Here is a 20,562-nt window from a genome sequence, read left to right as displayed (position 1 = left end):
AAAGAAATTAACAATCAAAAGTAATTTAAAACATTACTAGTGGTTTTTATAATTCATAAGTAATATATGTGCGTGAAAATGTATCCATAATTGGTTTAGTACAATGCACAATAGATGAAAATGTACTAGCATATATTGAGAAATTTGCAAAAAAGAGCATTTTTTAAAGTGTATTTTTGGAAAAATTTGTGAACCGATTTTTATAAAATATGTTTTAAAATAAAATTCGATAACTTAAGCATACATGCGTGTTTAAAATTTTCAATTTGGTTCTCTTGGTTAGGTACAGTGAGCCAAAATTAACCGGCGCGATACTAAACCCAACCCATATATATTTTCGTGATCTGGCGAACGTCACCTTTCCAGTGATACCCATTTCACTCCCGAAAACCGGGGATGCTATTCTAAATTTTACCCCTATTTAATATAAAATAAATGATTAGAAACGAATTAGTATAGTGTTAGTGGATATAAAACTATAAAATATAAATGTAAAATGCATTATAAATCGGAGGAACACGCATTTTCAATAGATTTTTTGAACTTCAAATGCAAATATCTCAAAAACCATAATTCAGCGGCAACTATGTATATGTTTATATATTCTTGATCTGGAGGACCTCCTCTGTCCGTACATACCCATTTTAACACCGAAATCCGGCGATGCTATTCTAAATCGCAGCCCTAAGTACTGATGATTAACTTACATTTTTACTTCGCATGACTTTTCATGATTACAAAATGGGCAATTGAACTGTTGATCCAAAGGTTCAATATTTTTCTTCTTCGGTGGAGGCTTCCTTTTTGACTTCCGACGACCCATTTTAATTGAAGATATAAACAAAATAGGTATGACAAGGGAAAAATAATCGATGTATCAAAAGAATTTGTACTTAACGCGGCGTCTCCACTGACAATTTTATGCCGAACCCCTGACAAATTTATTACCAAATGATAAAGGAGGAAAGAAATATAGGGTCGGCTTCAGTTTTCCGTCCCAGGATTTCGGGAATAAAATGGGTATGGTCGCCAATGAAAAAAGGAGTTTTACTCAAAAAAAAAAACTAACACAACCCGGTGTGGGATCGGCCAGAGCTATTTTTTTGAAGAGCGGCCGAAGGCCGCCAACGCAAAAAGGAGTTTTACTCAAAAAAAAAACCTGACACACCCCTGTGTTGGATTTGCATTTGAGCTTTTTTATTTATTTTTATTGTTTTCACTCATTTGGGATGTGGTAACACTTATTATTTGACAACACGGAACACTTATGTTATTGTGCATGTAGTGAAATTTGTGTAAAAAATAAAATGCTTATTTTAAGCAAATATCTAAGTAATAAATATAAATTAATATTTACAAATATTGCAGTGAAGTGTAAATGTATAACAAGTGCATAATATGAAAGAAAAAGTTACCATAAATCGAGAAATTGCGGAATTAAATTTGCGAAATTTTCAACTTTAAATGCAAGTGTCTCGAAAACTATAAGTTTGCGACGGCAATTTCTTTTTCTTAATCTGGAGCATCCAACCAAACCACTTTTAACCCTGAAATCGTGGGATGGTATGCTAAAGTTTCCCCATGGTTATAGCCGCAGGACGCTTATAGTTTTCGAGATATTCGCGTTTAAATTTGAAAATTTGCAATATTTTAATTACATATTTTCTATATATAAAATTAATTTTGCACTTATATTTTTGAATTTTATATACACTGACACAACACTTATTCATTTTTACACATTTATTTTATATAATATAGTGCAAAAATAGCTTTTAATATACATTTAAATTATTTTTGAATTATGAGTATTTAAGAATAACAAATGAATTACAAACTGTCAAATAATCAGTATTATTATACTAAACTATTTTACAAACTAAAAAGAAAAATGTAAAGAAATAATATACCCTAAATACAGGCCATAAATATTCAACGATTCAAAATACGTGTTTTTCAATTTTACACTTATATTTTTACTGTTATAGCCACTAACACTTCACGAAGTCGGTTCTGCACATTTGATTTGTAATAAGTGGTGCCAAAATAACTTTAATTCCGTATTTAACATTAGTTGAAATCCATTTATTTCAACAATAAGAAAATGGTTTAAAATAAGCAAAAATATTGTGTTAGCATATTTTGTATTCTAATAAAAAGAAGTAAAAAAGAAAGATTATACCGTCTGTTCAAATATCATTGAACATGCTTACTTATCAGCAAAGCCGAAATTCTACTAAATAGAAATATCTATTTATATATTAATATACATACATACATACATATATACATAATGCATTTACAAGCAATGCACATCTAATAATAAGTAATAAAAATGCATGGGACACAAATCATAAATTTACAGAAGAGATAACCTTAAACACACACACACACATGTATTAAATTGTACTCTTGAAAATAACCCCATGTCAACCAGCAATAAACAATATGCTGCAATAGATACAAACACACACACATACACATATATTTAGTTATTTAATACTATGTTCAGACCGACACTTAATCACACGATTTCGGCTGTTGAATGGATTATCCCACTAATCTTAAAAATTTATCAAGATTTCGCCATACAAAATTGACAGTTTCAAATCAATACATTGAAATGATTTGAAACTGATCCACACTAAATCTGTCCGTGCGACTCTGATTTTGCGCGATATACTTGTCAGCACTGGAAAAATACTAGTCAGCACTGGAAAACTGTTACATTATCACAGCTGATTTAGACACTACAAAGGGAAAAAAATGTAAACAAACAAATTTTTTTTAAAGCAATGAATTTAATTTCACCTGAAAATAAACCAAGCAAATGAAAAAATGCATCCATTATTTCTATTATATGGAAAATATTAAAAAAAGACTGCTTTTATTTCAAAATACTATATGACAATCTTTTCTTTTGATAAATATTAAGCGATGTGAATTCATGAATGACAATAACAGCTGTTTTTTGATCTTTCTAACGGCAGTGAGAACACTGTTGGATTATGAAATGCTTAAATGTAATCTAATCTTTGAAATTTTCGGTCTGAACATAGTATAAGATAGTTTTAAAATTTGTATATAAACAAGAAAAATACGGAATAAAATCGGAATGAATATATTCTCACTTGACGAAAGACTTTTTTGAAATCCCCCCACCAGCGGTAAGGTAGACAAAAATCTTTGTTGAGTTAAAAACACCGTCAATATAAAGTTCATTATTGATCGCCAACGCACAAAGACTTCAACGCGAAAGTAATGTGGACGCCTAGGTGTTGTTACAACCAGCACCGAATACCGCCAATGCAGAAAGGAGTTCTATGCGAAAAAATAATAATGTGTTATTTATTTCCTGCCATTAATCTGCATTATTTGTTTTCTTTATCTCTATTATTTATTTATTTATTTTTTTTTTTTTGTAAAATTTGTACATAAGGTAACAATTCAACCCTTTTGTTATTGAAATTTGTGAACTATTTAATATAAAATAAATGTGTAGAAACGAATTAATGAAATGTTAGTGGATATAAAAGTTAGTAAAATTCATTAAAGATCGGAGAAACACGCATTTGGAATAGATCAATTTTTGGACTTTAAATGCAAATATCTCACAAACCATCAGTCAGCGGACACTAGTAAATTATGTAGGTTAAATTCAAAAAACAAATTACCGACACTCACCTTGACACGGTTTAAGCGATCGAATGTTAGCGAGTATCAGCTACGTATAGGCGCACGGATTGATCGAGAAAGAGGCTGGGCGCCGTCCGCCAGTCCCTTTTGTTGATGGTGTTTGGTGTCCTCGTGTGTGGTGAGAAAGGTGTGGTGTAGATGATGATGAGTTGATGTGTGTGGGATGAAAGATGACGTGTTGAATATCGTGTGTGTGGGATGAAAGATGACAATCTTTTCTTTTGATAAATATTAAGCGATGTGAATTCATGAATGACAATAACAGCTGTTCTTTGATCTTTCTAACGGCAGTGAGAACACTGTTGGATTATGAAATGCTTAAATGTAATCTAATCTTTGAAATTTTCGGTCTGAACATAGTATAAGATAGTTTTAAAATTTGTATATAAACAAGAAAAATACGGAATAAAATCAGAATGAATATATTCTCACTTGACGAAAGACTTTTTTGAAATCCCCCCACCAGCGGTAAGGTAGACAAAAATCTTTGTTGAGCTAAAAACACCGTCAATATAAAGTTCATTATTGATCGCCAACGCACAAAGACTTCAACGCGAAAGTAATGTGGACGCCCAGGTGTTGTTACAACCAGCACCGAATACCGCCAATGCAGAAAGGAGTTCTATGCGAAAAAATAATAATGTGTTATTTATTTCCTGCCATTAATCTGCATTATTTGTTTTCTTTATCTCTATTATTTATTTATTTATTTTTTTTTTTTGTAAAATTTGTACATAAGGTAACAATTCAACCCCTTTGTTATTGAAATTTGTGAACTATTTAATATAAAATAAATGTGTAGAAACGAATTAATGAAATGTTAGTGGATATAAAAGTTAGTAAAATTCATTAAAGATCGGAGAAACACGCATTTGGAATAGATCAATTTTTGGACTTTAAATGCAAATATCTCACAAACCATCAGTCAGCGGACACTAGTAAATTATGTAGGTTAAATTCAAAAAACAAATTACCGACACTCACCTTGACACGGTTTAAGCGATCGAATGTTAGCGAGTATCAGCTACGTATAGGCGCACGGATTGATCGAGAAAGAGGCTGGGCGCCGTCCGCCAGTCCCTTTTGTTGATGGTGTTTGGTGTCCTCGTGTGTGGTGAGAAAGGTGTGGTGTAGATGATGATGAGTTGATGTGTGTGGGATGAAAGATGACGTGTTGAATATCGTGTGTGTGGGATGAAAGATGACGTGTTGAATATAGTGTGTATGTGTGCCACAACGCTGCTCAGCCCCGTAGACCGACGAGGTGGTTTTCCAGCCTGTCGACGCCGCAACGAGGTTCCGCTTCGCTGGGGCGCGCCACGAGCTGCGGATTGGAAGCGGGGTATGCGGCCGCGCTGGATGGGTGGCCGATTCGCTTCGCGTGCCGCGTTGCGATGTAGCAGCGTGTGATGCGGCCTGTGTCATATTTGGCACAGCCCTCGTGACTCACACGCTGCAGTCCCATGGGTATGTGACAGGCAGTTAAAGCAATGCCCGTGGGCCTGGGCAACTTGCTGCCGTTGCACGGGTCGCATACTCCTAAATATGCCACAATGGTGCAGGCGATGGGGGCGCCGACAGATGGGGCACCTTAGGGTCTCCGTGGTCCGTGATGGGGGTAGTGGTGGTCGAGTGCCACCACGAGGTGCGGATTAAAGGACCGCTGCAGACGCGGTTGCCGGTACAGGTGCCGGCGTCGTTGCCACCACAGTTCGGGGCGCAGGAGTAGGCGGCGCATTGGTAGCCCGCGCTGTTGGCTTGGTTGCGACTGGTGTATCTACATCCATGGTGATCTGTATAGAGAAGATTATTGATTGTAAATTTCTATCAGATAAGCAGACATGGTGGACGTGCCACCATATGTGGCATGAACGTGTCGTCGTTTTGATCGACTAAGATTCTTGGTTATTTTTTACGGCGTCTTAATTCGAACGGTTTATTAATTTTTAGCGGTTTGTTATATTTTGACGGGTTGTTATTTGCGTACTTTCTCGTGTTTTATTGGTTTCATTGGGTTCGTTTATTGGGTAGCGATAATACCGGTTTATTTTTCAGGTTTTCGGATTCGCGATCATCGGAAGTTGGCAGAAAGCATAGCTTCACGAGCGGTCGGGTTAGCGTTCCGTTTTGCGTACGGAGATCAACGAATCGTATGTGACCGTCGGAGCCGTAAGGTAACTTTTCTATGCGGTCAAGCCGCCACTCGGTAGGGGGTAGACAATCATCATGAATGAGGACGCAGTCTCCAAGATTAGGCGCTTGTTCAGGAGTCTTCCAACGGTATCTTTTATGGAGATCCTTTATGTACTCGTAATTCCAGCGGCGGCTGAAATCATGATGGAGAATTTTAATTCGTTCCCTTCGATTTAATAGGGATAGCGACTCCACGCCTGGCTCAGGAATGGCCAGGATGGGTGCTCCTTTTAGAAAATGCCCTGGAGTTAAGGCGGTGAAATCTGAGGGGTCTTGCGATAGTACTGTGAGTGGCCGTGAATTGAGAACGGCTTCAATTCGATTTAATAACGTCGTGAACTCTTCGTAATTGAATTTATAATTTCCAGCTACCCGTTTGAAATGGGATTTGAAGCTTTTTACAGCTGATTCCCATAAACCGCCCATATGAGGAGCGCTTGGGGGTATGAATTGCCTATTGATACCTTGAGGGGCGTACTTTTGTACGATGTCGGGTGACACTTGTTTTAAAAAATCCACAAATTGCTTTTCTGTGGCTCGTTGAGCTCCAATAATGGTTTTGCCATTATCGCTCATAATTTTCGAAGGGTAGCCACGTCGAGCGACGAAGCGAGCAAATGCCGCGAGAAAAGCAAGCCAACCATTGGCACGAAGCAGACCTTTCGTGTCCAGAAATGGGTTTAGGACTAAGAGTGAGCTCTTTTTATCACTCGGCTTCGACTCTCTTAGTAGTGATATATCGCGGCTGAAATAGCGCGCTTGTGTATAATGTTACGAATTTAATCTTGCTAGTTTACTTTGTTAGGTTCGTATCTCTGGATTGACAAATAAAATCAACACTGTTTAATTTAATTCAACAACTCTTTATTTCACAACTCGTCTACACTATAGCAGTTTACTCTTAGCACTGATTGATTACGTTGGCGCTGCCACGGCTTATATAGCCACGCACTTCTCGCTGATGCCGACGTGTCCTTCTAGAATATTGCGTCTGGAAATTACCAGAACATACGGCTATACGGCGCCAGACGCAAGCAGACAGTCGCGGCGCCAGACTTAGCAATTGTTTACCTAGACAAGCAGACAGTGCGGCGCCAGATGTCTATTGTTTCGACAAGCAGACAGCCGTGGCGCCAGATGTCTACAACAAGACAAATGCTATTCCATATACCTAAAGTTTTTGTAACACTGCCCTCCACTAAAGCCTAATCGTCCCGATTAGGCACAAATCCTCTTGAACCAAATGGGGCGAGCCTCTCCAAATGTACTACTTTCATTTTACATCGTGCTTTCCCATTTCTTTGTATGCGGTATACCACGTCATTAAGTCGTTTCATCACCATATAGGGTCCTTCCCAGGCTGTCTGCAGTTTCGGGGACAAACCTTTCTTTCGAAGTGGATTGTACAACAGGACCAGATCACCTTCTTCGAAACCTTTTGAATTTGCCGCTTGATCGAACCGGTCCTTCATCTTATTGCTCATCAGATGCGTATGCTGTCTTACCATTAGATGCAATTCATTCATTTCTTCCTTTAAGGCAGAACAATAATCTCCATCATTTCTTACAGCTGTAGGATTCGTTCCAAACTTAAGATCAGCAGGGAGTCGCAGATCAGATCCGAAAATAATCTTTGCTGGCGTGTAACCAGTTGTCTCGTGCTTCGCTGAACGATACGCCAGCAGGAACATCTGGATGCACTTGTCCCAATTCCGTTGATCTTTATCAACGATTTTCCGCAGATGTTCTTCGAGCGTTCGGTTGAATCTCTCTACCATCCCATCTGATTGTGGGTGTAACGCTGTTGTCCGTGTCTTGTGGATGCCCAATAATGTACAGACTTCTTGGAAAATGGAAGATTCGAAATTCCTGCCTTGATCTGAGTGTAGTTCGACGGGCACTCCGAACCCTGTTATCCAATTTTCTACAAACGCTTCGGCTACGGTCTTCGCTTCCTGGTTTGGTAAGGCATATACTTCTGGCCATTTACTGAAATAGTCCATGACAACCAGTAGATATTTGTTACCGGCCGTACTGGTTGGGAACGGACCTGCAACATCCATTGCGACTCGTTCAAATGGTGATCCCACGTTGTACTGTTGTAGCCTACCGCGACTTTTGGCTTTAGGACCTTTAGCTGCCATGCACTCTACGCAATTACTTATCCATTCTGCTATGGAATCTCGACAACCGATCCAGTAGAACCGTTGTTTAATCTTCTCTATAGTTTTTGTAATTCCAAGGTGCCCTCCACTAGGTCCATTGTGATATTCTTTCAACACTTTCGGGATCATAGACTTCGGTACTATGGTCAACAGACGAGACTGTTTGCCATCTTCACTTTCCCAGGTACGATGAAGGTATCCATTAACGAGGTTTATGCTGTTCCATTGGGCCCAATATGCTTTTGCAGTTGGACTCTCGCTACTTATTTGTTCCTTTGGTGGTCGTACCCCATTTTCTTTGGCTATTATCAGCTTTGCAAGATCAGGGTCCTCCAGCTGATTGATTCTGATGCGGTGAGGAGTCCAATCATCTTCAGGTTCTATATTCAATAATCGCACGTCGATTATACCTTCTTTTCCTTCTGATTTGGAGCAATGTTTACATTCCAGTGGACAAGGGCGACGTGATAATGCATCCGCATTTTTGTGGTGAATCCCCTTTCGGTGTTCTGTTTCGAAATCGTAATTCTGTAATCTTTCGATCCATCGTGCAATTTGGCCTTCCGGATTCTTAAACTGTAATAACCATTTTAATGCTGCATGATCAGTCCTCAGCAAGAATTGTTGTCCATACAAATACTTGTGGAAATGTTTTACACATTCCACCACAGCTAGTAGTTCTTTTCGCGTCACACAGTAGTTTTTCTCTGGTTTCCCGAGCACTCTGCTGTAATACCCAATTACTCTTTCTTGTCCGTCGATGAGCTGAGACAGGACACCTCCAATTCCATAAGCGCTCGCATCTGTATCCAGGATGAATTTCTTTCCAGGTATTGGATAAGCTAACATCGGCGCCGTACAAAGTAGTTCTTTAAGCTGCTCAAACGCTTTTTCTTGTTCCAACTGCCATACGAACGGGCGATTCTTCTTTGTTAAATCATGTAAACTTCTAGCCACGTTCGCAAATCCAGGTACAAAACGGCGGTAATACGTGCATAAGCCAAGGAAGCTGCGGAGTTCATGTATGTTGGTGGGTCGAGGCCAATCTTTGACTGCTTTTATTTTTCCTTCCTCGGTGTGAATCCCCTCAGTTGACACTTTATGTCCGAGATATGTGACCTGCTTCTTCCATAATGAACACTTTTTGGGATTCAAGCGTAATCCGGCTGATGCTATTCGCTGAAAGACTTCCTCTAGATTTTTCAGATGATCATCGAAACTTTTTCCCATAATGATAATGTCATCAAGATACACCAAACATGTCTTCCAGTTGAGTCCTTTTAACACATGTTCCATCAGTCGCTCGAACGTTGCAGGCGCATTACATAACCCAAATGGCATCACAGAGAATTCCCATAACCCGTCGCCCATACTGAATGCGGTCTTTTCACGGTCACATTCATCAATCTCGACTTGCCAATATCCACTTTGTAGATCTAATGTAGAAAACCATTTCGCTCCAGACAAGGTGTCTAATGTATCGTCGATTCTTGGTAGAGGATAACTGTCTTTCTTTGTGACATCATTCAACTTCCTATAATCTACGCAGAAACGGGTGCTACCATCTTTCTTTTTAACTAAGACGATAGGTGAGCTCCATGGACTTATTGAAGGTTCGATTACACCGTTTTTGTGCATGTCTTCAATAATTTTGTTAGCATCCTCACGTTTTGCTAGTGGAACCCTACGCGGAGCTTGTCGGATTGGTTTAGCGTCCCCAGTATTTATGCGATGTTTGACAATGCCGGTTCTTCCTGTGTTTCCTTCGTTTGCAAATATGGATGCGTATTTTTCTAATAGTTTTTCTGCTTTTAATTTTTCATTTCCATGCAGTTCGTTCAGCAAATTATTTAGGAGTGTAGGACTTATCTGCTGTGGCTCAATAGTAGGTTTCTGTTGTGACCGTTCGCATCGTGCTATTGCACTTATATTCTGGCACTGTCCAATTACTGCTCCTTTCTTCAGACTTATAGGCGTGTTGAATTCATTCACTACTCTGACCGGAATGGTGGCATCTTCTCTAGTTTTCACAAGCGTTCTTCCTACCAATATGGGTGTATCTATTTTTGTTGGTTCCACAATCCACAACTCTTCAGTCCCACCTCCTCCATTCACTTTGGCCCATACAATCGCCTCAGATTTTGGTGGAATACTCTGATTATCATCAACAATCACCCTCTTACTTTCAACGTTGGTCACATATCCGGTGTTTATAGGCATCTCCATGTTCTGGCAAAACAGCATTTGCTTGTTTAAATCCAAAGTAACCCCGTGATCAATCATGAAATCTACTCCCATTATAATTTCATCCGTGATTTCTGCTACGATGAAGGTGTGATTAACTTCCAGGGTACCAATCATCACTTTGCAAAACACTTTTCCCGCGACAGCTGCTTCCTCCCCGGTGGCCGTTCGAAGCTTGCAACCGACTAATGGTTCAACCGTTCCTCTTACCACATCCGGTCGGATAATTGAATGTGTGTCACCAGTATCCAAAGTAAGCGTTGACAGTCGTCCATTTACGATACCGTTGATAGTAAGATTGTTGTCATGGCGGCCTATTTGTGATATCGAGATGGCGGGCAAATAGTTGTGGGAACCAGCTCACGCCCCTTTTGAACTGTTCCGTTTTAGTTTAACGACTTGTGAGATGTGGATGCTCCGTCCTCGTTATCTGTTGGTTGTTTCCGTTTTGATGGGTTTACTTTTATGTTGCAATTCCGGGCAAAGTGACCCGCTTTTCCACAGTTGAAACATCTGCCTGTTGTATTTACTCGCGGTGCAGCAATTGCCTTCAGAGTCTTCAACATTTCTTCCATCAGCGCCGGTTGTTCCATTTCAACCCTTTGTACTTTGTGTGCTGGTTTACTTAGTAGGGAAGCTGTTTCCTGTGTGAGGGCGTGCGAAACCGTTTCAGCAAACGTTCTTTTTGGCAAGGCATATGTGGCGCGTTTGGTGTCCACATCACGAATTCCATTTATGAAACATTGAATTTTTACCCTCTCAATGTAATCCACAGGTGCATCTGCATTTGCCAAATGAGCCAGTCGTTCTATTTCAGTTGCGAACTCTTGCAATGACTCGTTCATCTTCTGACCCCTATTTTGCAGTTCGATCTGGTATATTTGTTTCCGGTGCTCACTACCATATCGTCTTTCTATCGCACTCATCAATGCCTCATAGTTGTCCCGTTCACAGTCTGGAATAGTCTGAAGGATTTCTGCCGCAGGTCCTTTCAATGATACAAACAAGGACGGCACTTTGTCCACTGCATTCCAGTTATTGGCCACTGCTGTCTTTTCAAACTGAAGTTTGAAAATTTGAAATGGAATACTTCCATCGAATGTGGGTGCCTTCAGTCTTGGATTATTTGTTGATAGTGCAGGACCATGCAGTTGCAGTTCTCGCATACGATTACTCAGTTGAAGAAATTCTGATCTTAAATTTTCTTCGTCATTTTTTATTGTGCTTAATTCGTCTTCAAATTTTGAAAATTTCTCTTGCACTTGTGTATTATTTTCTGTAATCTGTTGTACCAAACGCTTTTCTAACTGCGTATTATTTTCAGTCATTTGTTGTGTAAGGCGAGACTTCACTGTGATGTATTTTCAACTATTTGCGTTATTTGCTGTGCCAGACGATTTTCTGTTTGCACTACATTCTCGGCTATTTGCTGTGCCAGACGATTTTCTGTTTGCACTACATTCTCGGCTATTTGCTGTGCCAGACGATTTTCTGTTTGCACTGCCTTTTCTGCATTTTCAGCTATTTGCTGTGCCAGACGATTTCCTGTTTGCACTGCATTTTCTGTATTTTCAGCTATTTTCTGTATAGCCACTAACAGCATGTTCATGTCCACACTCGATGATGTTCGTTGTTCTTCTACTTTTTCTTCTACCTTTGTAGAAGTTTCTGGCCCAACAAATTCGAACTCGTCCACATTAATTCCATCCGCTTCCATTGCTTCACGTAATCGTGCCTGCAGATCCGCCTTTTGCCCGCTTATCGGCAAATTACGCTCCTCCAGTTCTTTTTTTAATTGCTGAATTCTCAATTCTCCGAATTTAACCATCTTGAATTTGGATTATTTGACAATCCCACTTCTGACACCAATTGTTACGAATTTAATCTTGCTAGTTTACTTTGTTAGGTTCGTATCTCTGGATTGACAAATAAAATCAACACTGTTTAATTTAATTCAACAACTCTTTATTTCACAACTCGTCTACACTATAGCAGTTTACTCTTAGCACTGATTGATTACGTTGGCGCTGCCACGGCTTATATAGCCACGCACTTCTCGCTGATGCCGACGTGTCCTTCTAGAATATTGCGTCTGGAAATTACCAGAACATACGGCTATACGGCGCCAGACGCAAGCAGACAGTCGCGGCGCCAGACTTAGCAATTGTTTACCTAGACAAGCAGACAGTGCGGCGCCAGATGTCTATTGTTTCGACAAGCAGACAGCCGTGGCGCCAGATGTCTACAACAAGACAAATGCTATTCCATATACCTAAAGTTTTTGTAACAATAAGTTATTATTGCGACCTTTGCCTTTTGTAACTCTAGGTGCGTCACTGTGTTGCATGGGAAATTATGTGATCCCTTAACTTTGCTTTTGAGTTGTTCTATAAATTTGAACATATAAGCAACTACTCTGAGAGCTCTTGGAAACGATGAAAATCGTTCAAGGATGTCGGTATCATCCAACAATATGTGAAAGGTGGCGAATTTTCGACCTTCTGGGGCGATAATGGTGCGCTTGGGGGATTGTGGCCAAGAATCAGGAGATTCTATCAACCATCAGGCGCCATTCCACCAGAGGGTGGTAGTGGCAAGGTACAGTGGCTTGCACCCTCTTATACCTAGATCGGCAGGATTGTCAGCACTGGCTACGTGACGTCAAGTGGCTGATCCCACTAGGTCAAGAATTTGAGACGTTCGGTTAGAAATATATGTCTTCCATGCATGTGGTGGTTTTTCCAACCAGGCTAGTACAATTTCTGAATCGGACCACATATATAGTTTGCATTTTGTCATATTTAAATACATTTGCACCATGGCTACTAATTTTGAAGGTAGTAGTGCGCCACATAACTCAAGTCGTGGGAGACTTATAGTTTTTAAAGGTGCCACCTTTGCTTTTGCTACTAATAAGTGGCTTGTGGTCGTGGTGTCACTTTGCGTGCGTGCATAGATAGTAGCGCAGTATGCCTTTTCTGAGGCGTCACAAAAGCCATGTAATTCAACTTTGTGATCGGGAGAGTAATTTACCCATCGTGGAATTTGAATCTGAGAAATGTCATTCAGATTTTTTGCGAACTGGGACCATTTTTTTACGCGAAGAGGTTTCACTTGTTCGTCCCAGTCGGCTCCTTCTAGCCATAATTCTTGTATTAAGATTTTCGCTTGGATCATAATTGGCGAAAGCCATCCTGCGGGGTCGAAAAGTTTTGCCAGCGAGGATAAAATTTGTCTTTTCGTTATGGCTGATAATGCGGATATGGACTATGTCGTGTATGAGAACTGGTCCGATATCGTATTCCATTGGATGCCTAGAGTTTTTGTTGTACTTTCCTTTTCGAATATAAGGAAATTAGTGTCCAACAAATTTTCGTTTGGAATATTTTTGAGTATATTTGGGTGATTTGCCGTAATCTTTTTTAAAGGAAACCCTGCGGATTTGAGGGCTTTTATCACCTGTGATAAGGCCTCGTATGCTTGTGGAAGGATGTGACTTCCAGTCAGAAATCGTCTACATACGTTTGAGTTTTCAGCACTTCAGTTGCCAGAGGAAATTCTGACTTTGTGTTGTCTGCCAATTCGTGGAGAGTTCGAATGGCTAAATATGGTGCACAGTTAACGCCAAATGTAACTGTTTTTAATTTGAAGTCGCGTAAAGGACTGGTGGGGGATCTTCGGAACATAATACGTTGAAAATCTTGGTCGTCTTTATGTACGCCTATTTGCCGATACATTTTTTCAACGTCCCCATTGAATACGTATTTGTATATACTAGGGTGGGTCGATTCCGGACTTTTTTCGATTCGGTATTTCTAATAGTGCGGAAAAGTTGCCTTAGTACTTCCCGATTCCAATGCAACTTTTTGTTTTGAGATCGGATTGCATCTTTAACCCGAACCTCGGCCTTGAAATTTCGGAAATTCGCCTAAAATCGTGAAATTGTCTACCTAGCACCTGAAATACGCATCTCATGGCAAAATATATAAAACAAAAGTTATTTGTCACGTCATTTGCTACCGAAATGGTATATGTGATCATGGCCGTAGGATGAACGGTTCCCGAGATACGAGCGAAAAGGCGGCGCGCCACAGCGCAAGGTCAAAATTGTTGCAGCTCTCAGCTAACCTGTATTGGTCACCCAGAACCCACCGCGTGGAGGTAGCTGCTCTTCGGGTTCCTCCCAAGCCCAACCCAACCAACCAACCATATGTCAGGCTTGTTTTAGTTTGAATCTGTGTCAAATTTATTGATAAAATCAGATTTTGTACTAAACTTTGGCACTTGTTGCCTAGATTTCAGTGTAGAGCGTATAAAAAGATCACGAGATTGGGGGCCAATAACTTTAGAAGATGCCTCTGTCATCAGTTTGACGATTCTCTCGACTGCCACGGTGTGAGAGGGGAATTCACTAAATTTCCATACCTCTGCAGTGTCTCCCGACAGCCCTTTAATGAATTCTTCGTTAGAAACTGAACAAAGAACTGGTGGAACAGTCGAGGTAATAGTCTTCCAGTTAATCATATCGTAATAAGTATTAGCTTTGAAATTCAGCTTTGGCACTTTATTACATCTAACTCTTCCATTTATGTCAGACTCTGCTTCTCTGGCTGCCAGAAGACGGTCAAGGGCCAACTTTCTGACTTCTATCCGTTCGTCAGTCATCATACTAAGGAGAATGTTTTCTGGAAGAGCAAAGAAAGCATTCTGTTGAATGGATGAATCGACAACCTTGCGCAGTTTAGCGGGTAAGTATCTCGACCTTTGAATTGCAGCATAGAGATGGCGCGAGCCATCTTTGATTGAACTGTTGAATCTTATTGAGAACCACAAAGGGTTGACCAATACAGGTTAGCTGAGAGCTGCAACAATTTTGACCTTGCGCTGTGGCGCGCCGCCTTTTCGCTCGTATCTCGGGAACCGTTCGTCCTACGGCCATGATCACATATACCATTTCGGTAGCAAATGACGAGACAAATAACTTTTGTTTTATACATTTTGCCATGAGATGCGTATTTCAGGTGCTAGGTAGACAATTTCACGATTTTAGGCGAATTTCCGAAATTTCAAGGCCGAGGTTCGGGTTGAAGATGCAATCCGATCTCAAAACAAAAAGTTGCATTGGAATCAGGAAGTACTAAGGCAACTTTTCCGCACTAATAGAAATACCGAATCGAAAACATTCCGGAATCGACCCACCCTAGCCGTCAATTCAAAATTCATTATCGTGTGATGAGTAATGCAATGTTGGATCGGCGAGGGTTATTTTTTTGAAGCGGGGCCGAAGGCCGCCAACGCAAAAAGGAATTCAACGCGAAAGAACTGAGCACGTCTAGGTGTTGGTCCGACTAGGGCTATTTTTTTTAAGTGTAGCCGAAGGTCCCCCGCGCAAAAAGGAGTTCAGCGCGGAAGAACTGAAGAATCCCAGGAGTTGGTCCGACCCTGGATTTTTATTGAAGCGCGGCTGAAGGCCGCCAATGTCGAAAGAAATTCTATGCCCAAAGCTAATGTGTTACTTATTTCTTATCATTGGGGTATTATTTGTTTTCTTTATTACTTTTGGTTTATCTATGAAATATTTACGTGAGGTAGCACTAATTATTAATTAGAATGCAACCCGTTTGCTATTGTATGAACAAAAAATACTTAACTGAACTGAAAATTAAAATATTGAATAAAGGTTATTTTCGCATTATTTAATATAAAATAAATGAATTAGTGATCTGTTAGTGCATATAAAAGAGAAAAATACAATACCCGGCTTCACAGTCCATACTTATATTTTGCTTAATATAAAAAAGGAAAATAGTGTTTTACGGGTCATATTTAAGATATGCTTAAGTACTGAAAATGGGAGACCTAAGCAGTAGAAGCTGATTTTTGTTTTGTGTTCTTTTGAGTTTTCAGCGGCATCTTTGTCTGACTCGTTGGCGGTGAAATTCGGGCTTCTTTTGTTGTTTTCGTCCATTTTCGACAGTCTGCAACAATGCTTAGCTAAGATTTTATTTGGGCACAACTTAGGTATGGGCTCTAAACCGGGCATTAGTGCAAGTTTTAAATAGATTAATTTTTGAACAATGCAAATATCTGAAGTCAGCGGCATTTATATTTTTTTCTTGATCTGGAGGGCTCCTCTATCCATACATACACATTTTAACCCCGAAATCGCAGGATACATTTCTAATATTATCCAAGATTGGAACCAATTCACTATCGTATTCCAAAAAATACCCAATGATTATGCATTTTATTTTTGTGGGATACTTAATAGCCCTGACAGACGACAGCGCTAATATGCATTAGCGGGCTTTATTCACATTTGCTTGGGCATTTAACCCGGTGGGGTGCGATAAAGCCATGCGAGATAACGCCATATGGCTCTATCTCCCATCCAATTGTGAGGTAAAGCCACATGGCATTATCACGCTTCGCATTGAGAGATAATGCCATTTTTTTTTTGCCAATTGTGAGTTAAAGCCATATGGCCTTATCTCTCATATGAATTTATTTTTCATTGTGAATGTGCATTTAATTGTTATTCATTGCACCTGGCAACTTTCTTAATCAATGTCATATTGTATATTTTCATAATCCACGTATTTTGTGCTTTGATTAAAATGGAAAATCAAGAAATAATTTTTGAATATAAGTTGATTCCAGGCTTTAGGAAAAACAGTTCTTTATTATTAATTGAAAAAGAAAATCAAATTTTCAAATATAAATATATGAATAAAAATGTTAAATATTGTTACAAAAAGTAGTATTAAGTTTTATTTGTATTGCTATATGCATCCCTGATTATGAACAATAGCTGTAGGTATATGGAATAGCATTTGTCTTGTTGTAGACATCTGGCGCCACTGCTGTCTGCTTGTCGAAACAATAGACATCTGGCGCCGCACTGTCTGCTTGTCTAGGTAAACAATTGCTGAGTCTGGCGCCGCGACTGTCTGCTTGCGTCTGGCGCCGTATAGTCGTATGTTCTGGTAATTTCCAGACGCGATATTCTAGAAGGACACGTCGGCATCAGCGAGAAGTGCGTGGCTATATAAGCCGTGGCAGCGCCAACGTAATCAATCAGTGCTAAGAGTAAACTGCTATAGTGTAGACGAGTTGTGAAATAAAGAGTTGTTGAATTAAATTAAACAGTGTTGATTTTATTTGTCAATCCAGAGATACGAACCTAACAAAGTAAACTAGCAAGAGTAAATTCGTAACAATTGGTGTCAGAAGTGGGATTGTCAAATAATCCAAATTCAAAATAGTTAAATTCGGAGAATTGAGAATTCAGCAATTAAAAAAGGAACTGGAGGGGCGTAATTTGCCGATAAGCGGGCAAAAGGCGGATCTGCAGGCACGATTACGTGAAGCAATGGAAGCGGATGGAATTAATGTCGACGAATTCGAATTTGATGGCCCAGAAACTTCTACAAAGGTAGAAGAAAAAGTAGAAGAACAACGAACATCATCAAGTGTGGAGATGAACATGCTGTTAGTGGCTATTAAGCAAATGGCAGAGAATGCAGTGCAAACCGAAAATCGTCTGGCACAGCAAATGACGCAAATAGCTGAAAATACATCACAGTTAGAGTCTCGCCTTACACAACAGATTACGGAAAATACTACACAACTACAAAAACAAGTGCAAGAGAAATTTTCAAAATTTGAAGACGAATTAAGCACTTTAAAAAATGGCGAAGAAAATTTAAAATCAGAAGTTCTGCAATTAAGTAATCGTGTGCGAGAACTGCAACTACATGGCCCTGCACCATCAACAAATAATCAAAGATTGAAGGCACCCACATTCGATGGAAGTATTCCATTTCAAATTTTCAAACTTCAGTTTGAAAAGACAGCAACGGCCAATAACTGGAATGCAGCGGACAAAGTGGCGTCCTTGTTTGTATCATTGAAAGGACCGGCAGCAGAAATCCTTCAGACTATTCCAGACTGTGAACGGGACAACTATGAGGCATTGATGAGTGCGATAGAAAGACGTTATGGTAGTGAGCACCGGAAACAAATATACCAGATCGAACTGCAAAATAGGGGTCAGAAGATGAACGAGTCATTGCAAGAGTTCGCAACTGAAATAGAACGACTGGCTCATTTGGCAAATGCAGATGCACCTGTGGATTACATTGAGAGGGTAAAAATTCAATGTTTCATAAATGGAATTCGTGATGTGGACACCAAACGCGCCACATATGCAATGCCAAAAAGAACGTTTGCTGAAACGGTTTCGCACGCCCTCACACAGGAAACAGCTTCCCTACTAAGTAAACCAGCACCCAAAGTACAAAGGGTTGAAATGGAACAACCGGCGCTGATGGAGGAAATACTGAAGACTCTGAAGACAATTGCTGCACCGCGAGTAAATACAACAGGCAGATGTTTCAACTGTGGAAAAGCGGGTCACTTTGCCGAAATTGCAATATAAAAGTAAACCCATCAAAACGGAAACAACCAACAGATAACGAGGACGGAGCATCCACATCTCACAAGTCGTTAAACTAAAACGGAACAGTTCAAAGGGGCGTGAGCTGGTTCCCACAATTATTTGCCCCGCCATCTCGATATCACAAATAGGTCGCCATGACAACAATCTTACTATCAACGGCATCGTAAATGGACGACTGTCAACGCTTACTTTGGATACTGGTGACACACATTCAATTATCCGACCGGATGTGGTAAGAGGAACGGTTGAACCATTAGTCGGTTGCAAGCTTCGAACGGCCACCGGGGAGGAAGCAGCTGTCGCGGGAAAAGTGTTTTGCGAAGTGATGATTGGTACCCTGGAAGTTAATCACACCTTCATCGTAGCAGAAATCACGGATGAAATTATAATGGGAGTAGATTTCATGATTAATCACGGGGTTACTTTGGATTTAAACAAGCAAATGCTGTTTTGCCAGAACATGGAGATGCCTATAAACACCGGATATGTGACCAACGTTGAAAGTAAGAGGGTGATTGTTGATGATAATCAGAGCATTCCACCAAAATCTGAGGCGATTGTATGGGCTAAAGTGAATGGAGGAGGTGGGACTGAAGAGTTGTGGATTGTGGAACCAACAAAAATAGATACACCCATATTGGTAGGAAGAACGCTTGTGAAAACTAGAGAAGACGCCACCATTCCGGTCAGAGTAGTGAATGAATTCAACACGCCTATAAGGCTGAAGAAAGGAGCAGTAATTGGACAGTGCCAGAATGTAAGTGCAATAGCACGATGCGAACGGTCAGAACAGAAGCCTACTATTGAGCCACAGCAGATAAGTCCTACACTCCTAAATAATTTACTGAACGAACTGCATGGAAATGAAAAATTAAAAGCAGAAAAACTATTAGAAAAATACGCATCCATATTTGCAAACGAAGGAAACACAGGAAGAACCGGCATTGTCAAACATCGCATAAATACTGGAGACGCTAAACCAATCCGACAAGCTCCGCGTAGGGTTCCACTAGCAAAACGTGAGGATGCTAACAAAATTATTTAAGACATGCACAAAAACGGTGTAATCGAACCTTCAATAAGTCCATGGAGCTCACCTATCGTCTTAGTCAAGAAGAAAGATGGTAGCACCCGTTTCTGCGTAGATTATAGGAAGTTGAATGATGTCACAAAGAAAGACAGTTATCCTCTACCGAGAATCGACGATACATTAGACACCTTGTCTGGAGCGAAATGGTTTTCTACATTAGATCTACAAAGTGGATATTGGCAAGTCGAGATTGATGAACGTGACCGTGAAAAGACCGCTTTCAGTATGGGCGACGGGTTATGGGAATTCTCTGTGATGCCATTTGGGTTATGTAATGCGAATGCAACGTTCGAGCGACTGATGGAACATGTGTTAAAAGGACTCAACTGGAAGACATGTTTGGTGTATCTTGATGACATTATCATCATGGGAAAAAGTTTTGATGATCATCTGAAAAATCTAGAGGAAGTCTTTCAGCGAATAGCATCAGCCGGATTACGCTTGAATCCCAAAAAGTGTTCATTATGGAAGAAGCAGGTCACATATCTCGGACATAAAGTGTCAACTGAGGGGATTCACACCGAGGAGGGAAAAATAAAAGCAGTTAAAGATTGGCCTCGACCCACCAACATACATGAACTCCGCAGCTTCCTTGGCTTATGCACGTATTACCGCCGTTTTGTACCTGGATTTGCGAACGTGGCTAGAAGTTTACATGTTTTAACAAAGAAGAATCGCCCGTTTGTATGGCAGTTGGAACAAGAAAAAGCGTT

General features: G+C 40.1%; 2 protein-coding genes across 2 annotated transcripts in view; both read right to left on the bottom strand.

Annotated features, from left to right (window-relative positions):
• Positions 1 to 866, bottom strand: part of LOC105224167 (transcription elongation factor 1 homolog) — a 31,456-nt gene extending 30,590 nt beyond the window's left edge. The window contains exon 1 of the mRNA XM_049450333.1: positions 708 to 866. Within this exon, the coding sequence (XP_049306290.1) occupies positions 708 to 823 (116 nt within the window). The 5' untranslated portion in view covers positions 824 to 866. The remainder of the gene's footprint in view (positions 1 to 707) is intronic.
• The window catches only part of LOC125776722 (SAFB-like transcription modulator), an 89,263-nt gene extending 76,686 nt beyond the window's left edge, over positions 1 to 12,577 (bottom strand). The window contains exon 1 of the mRNA XM_049450270.1: positions 11,953 to 12,577. Within this exon, the coding sequence (XP_049306227.1) occupies positions 11,953 to 12,126 (174 nt within the window). The 5' untranslated portion in view covers positions 12,127 to 12,577. The remainder of the gene's footprint in view (positions 1 to 11,952) is intronic.
• Between the last annotated feature and the right edge of the window lie 7,985 nt (positions 12,578 to 20,562).

The sequence above is a fragment of the Bactrocera dorsalis genome, chromosome 2, assembly GCF_023373825.1.
Source record: "Bactrocera dorsalis isolate Fly_Bdor chromosome 2, ASM2337382v1, whole genome shotgun sequence".
Lineage (NCBI taxonomy): Eukaryota > Metazoa > Arthropoda > Insecta > Diptera > Tephritidae > Bactrocera > Bactrocera dorsalis.
This window is presented reverse-complemented; position numbering and strand designations above follow the sequence as displayed.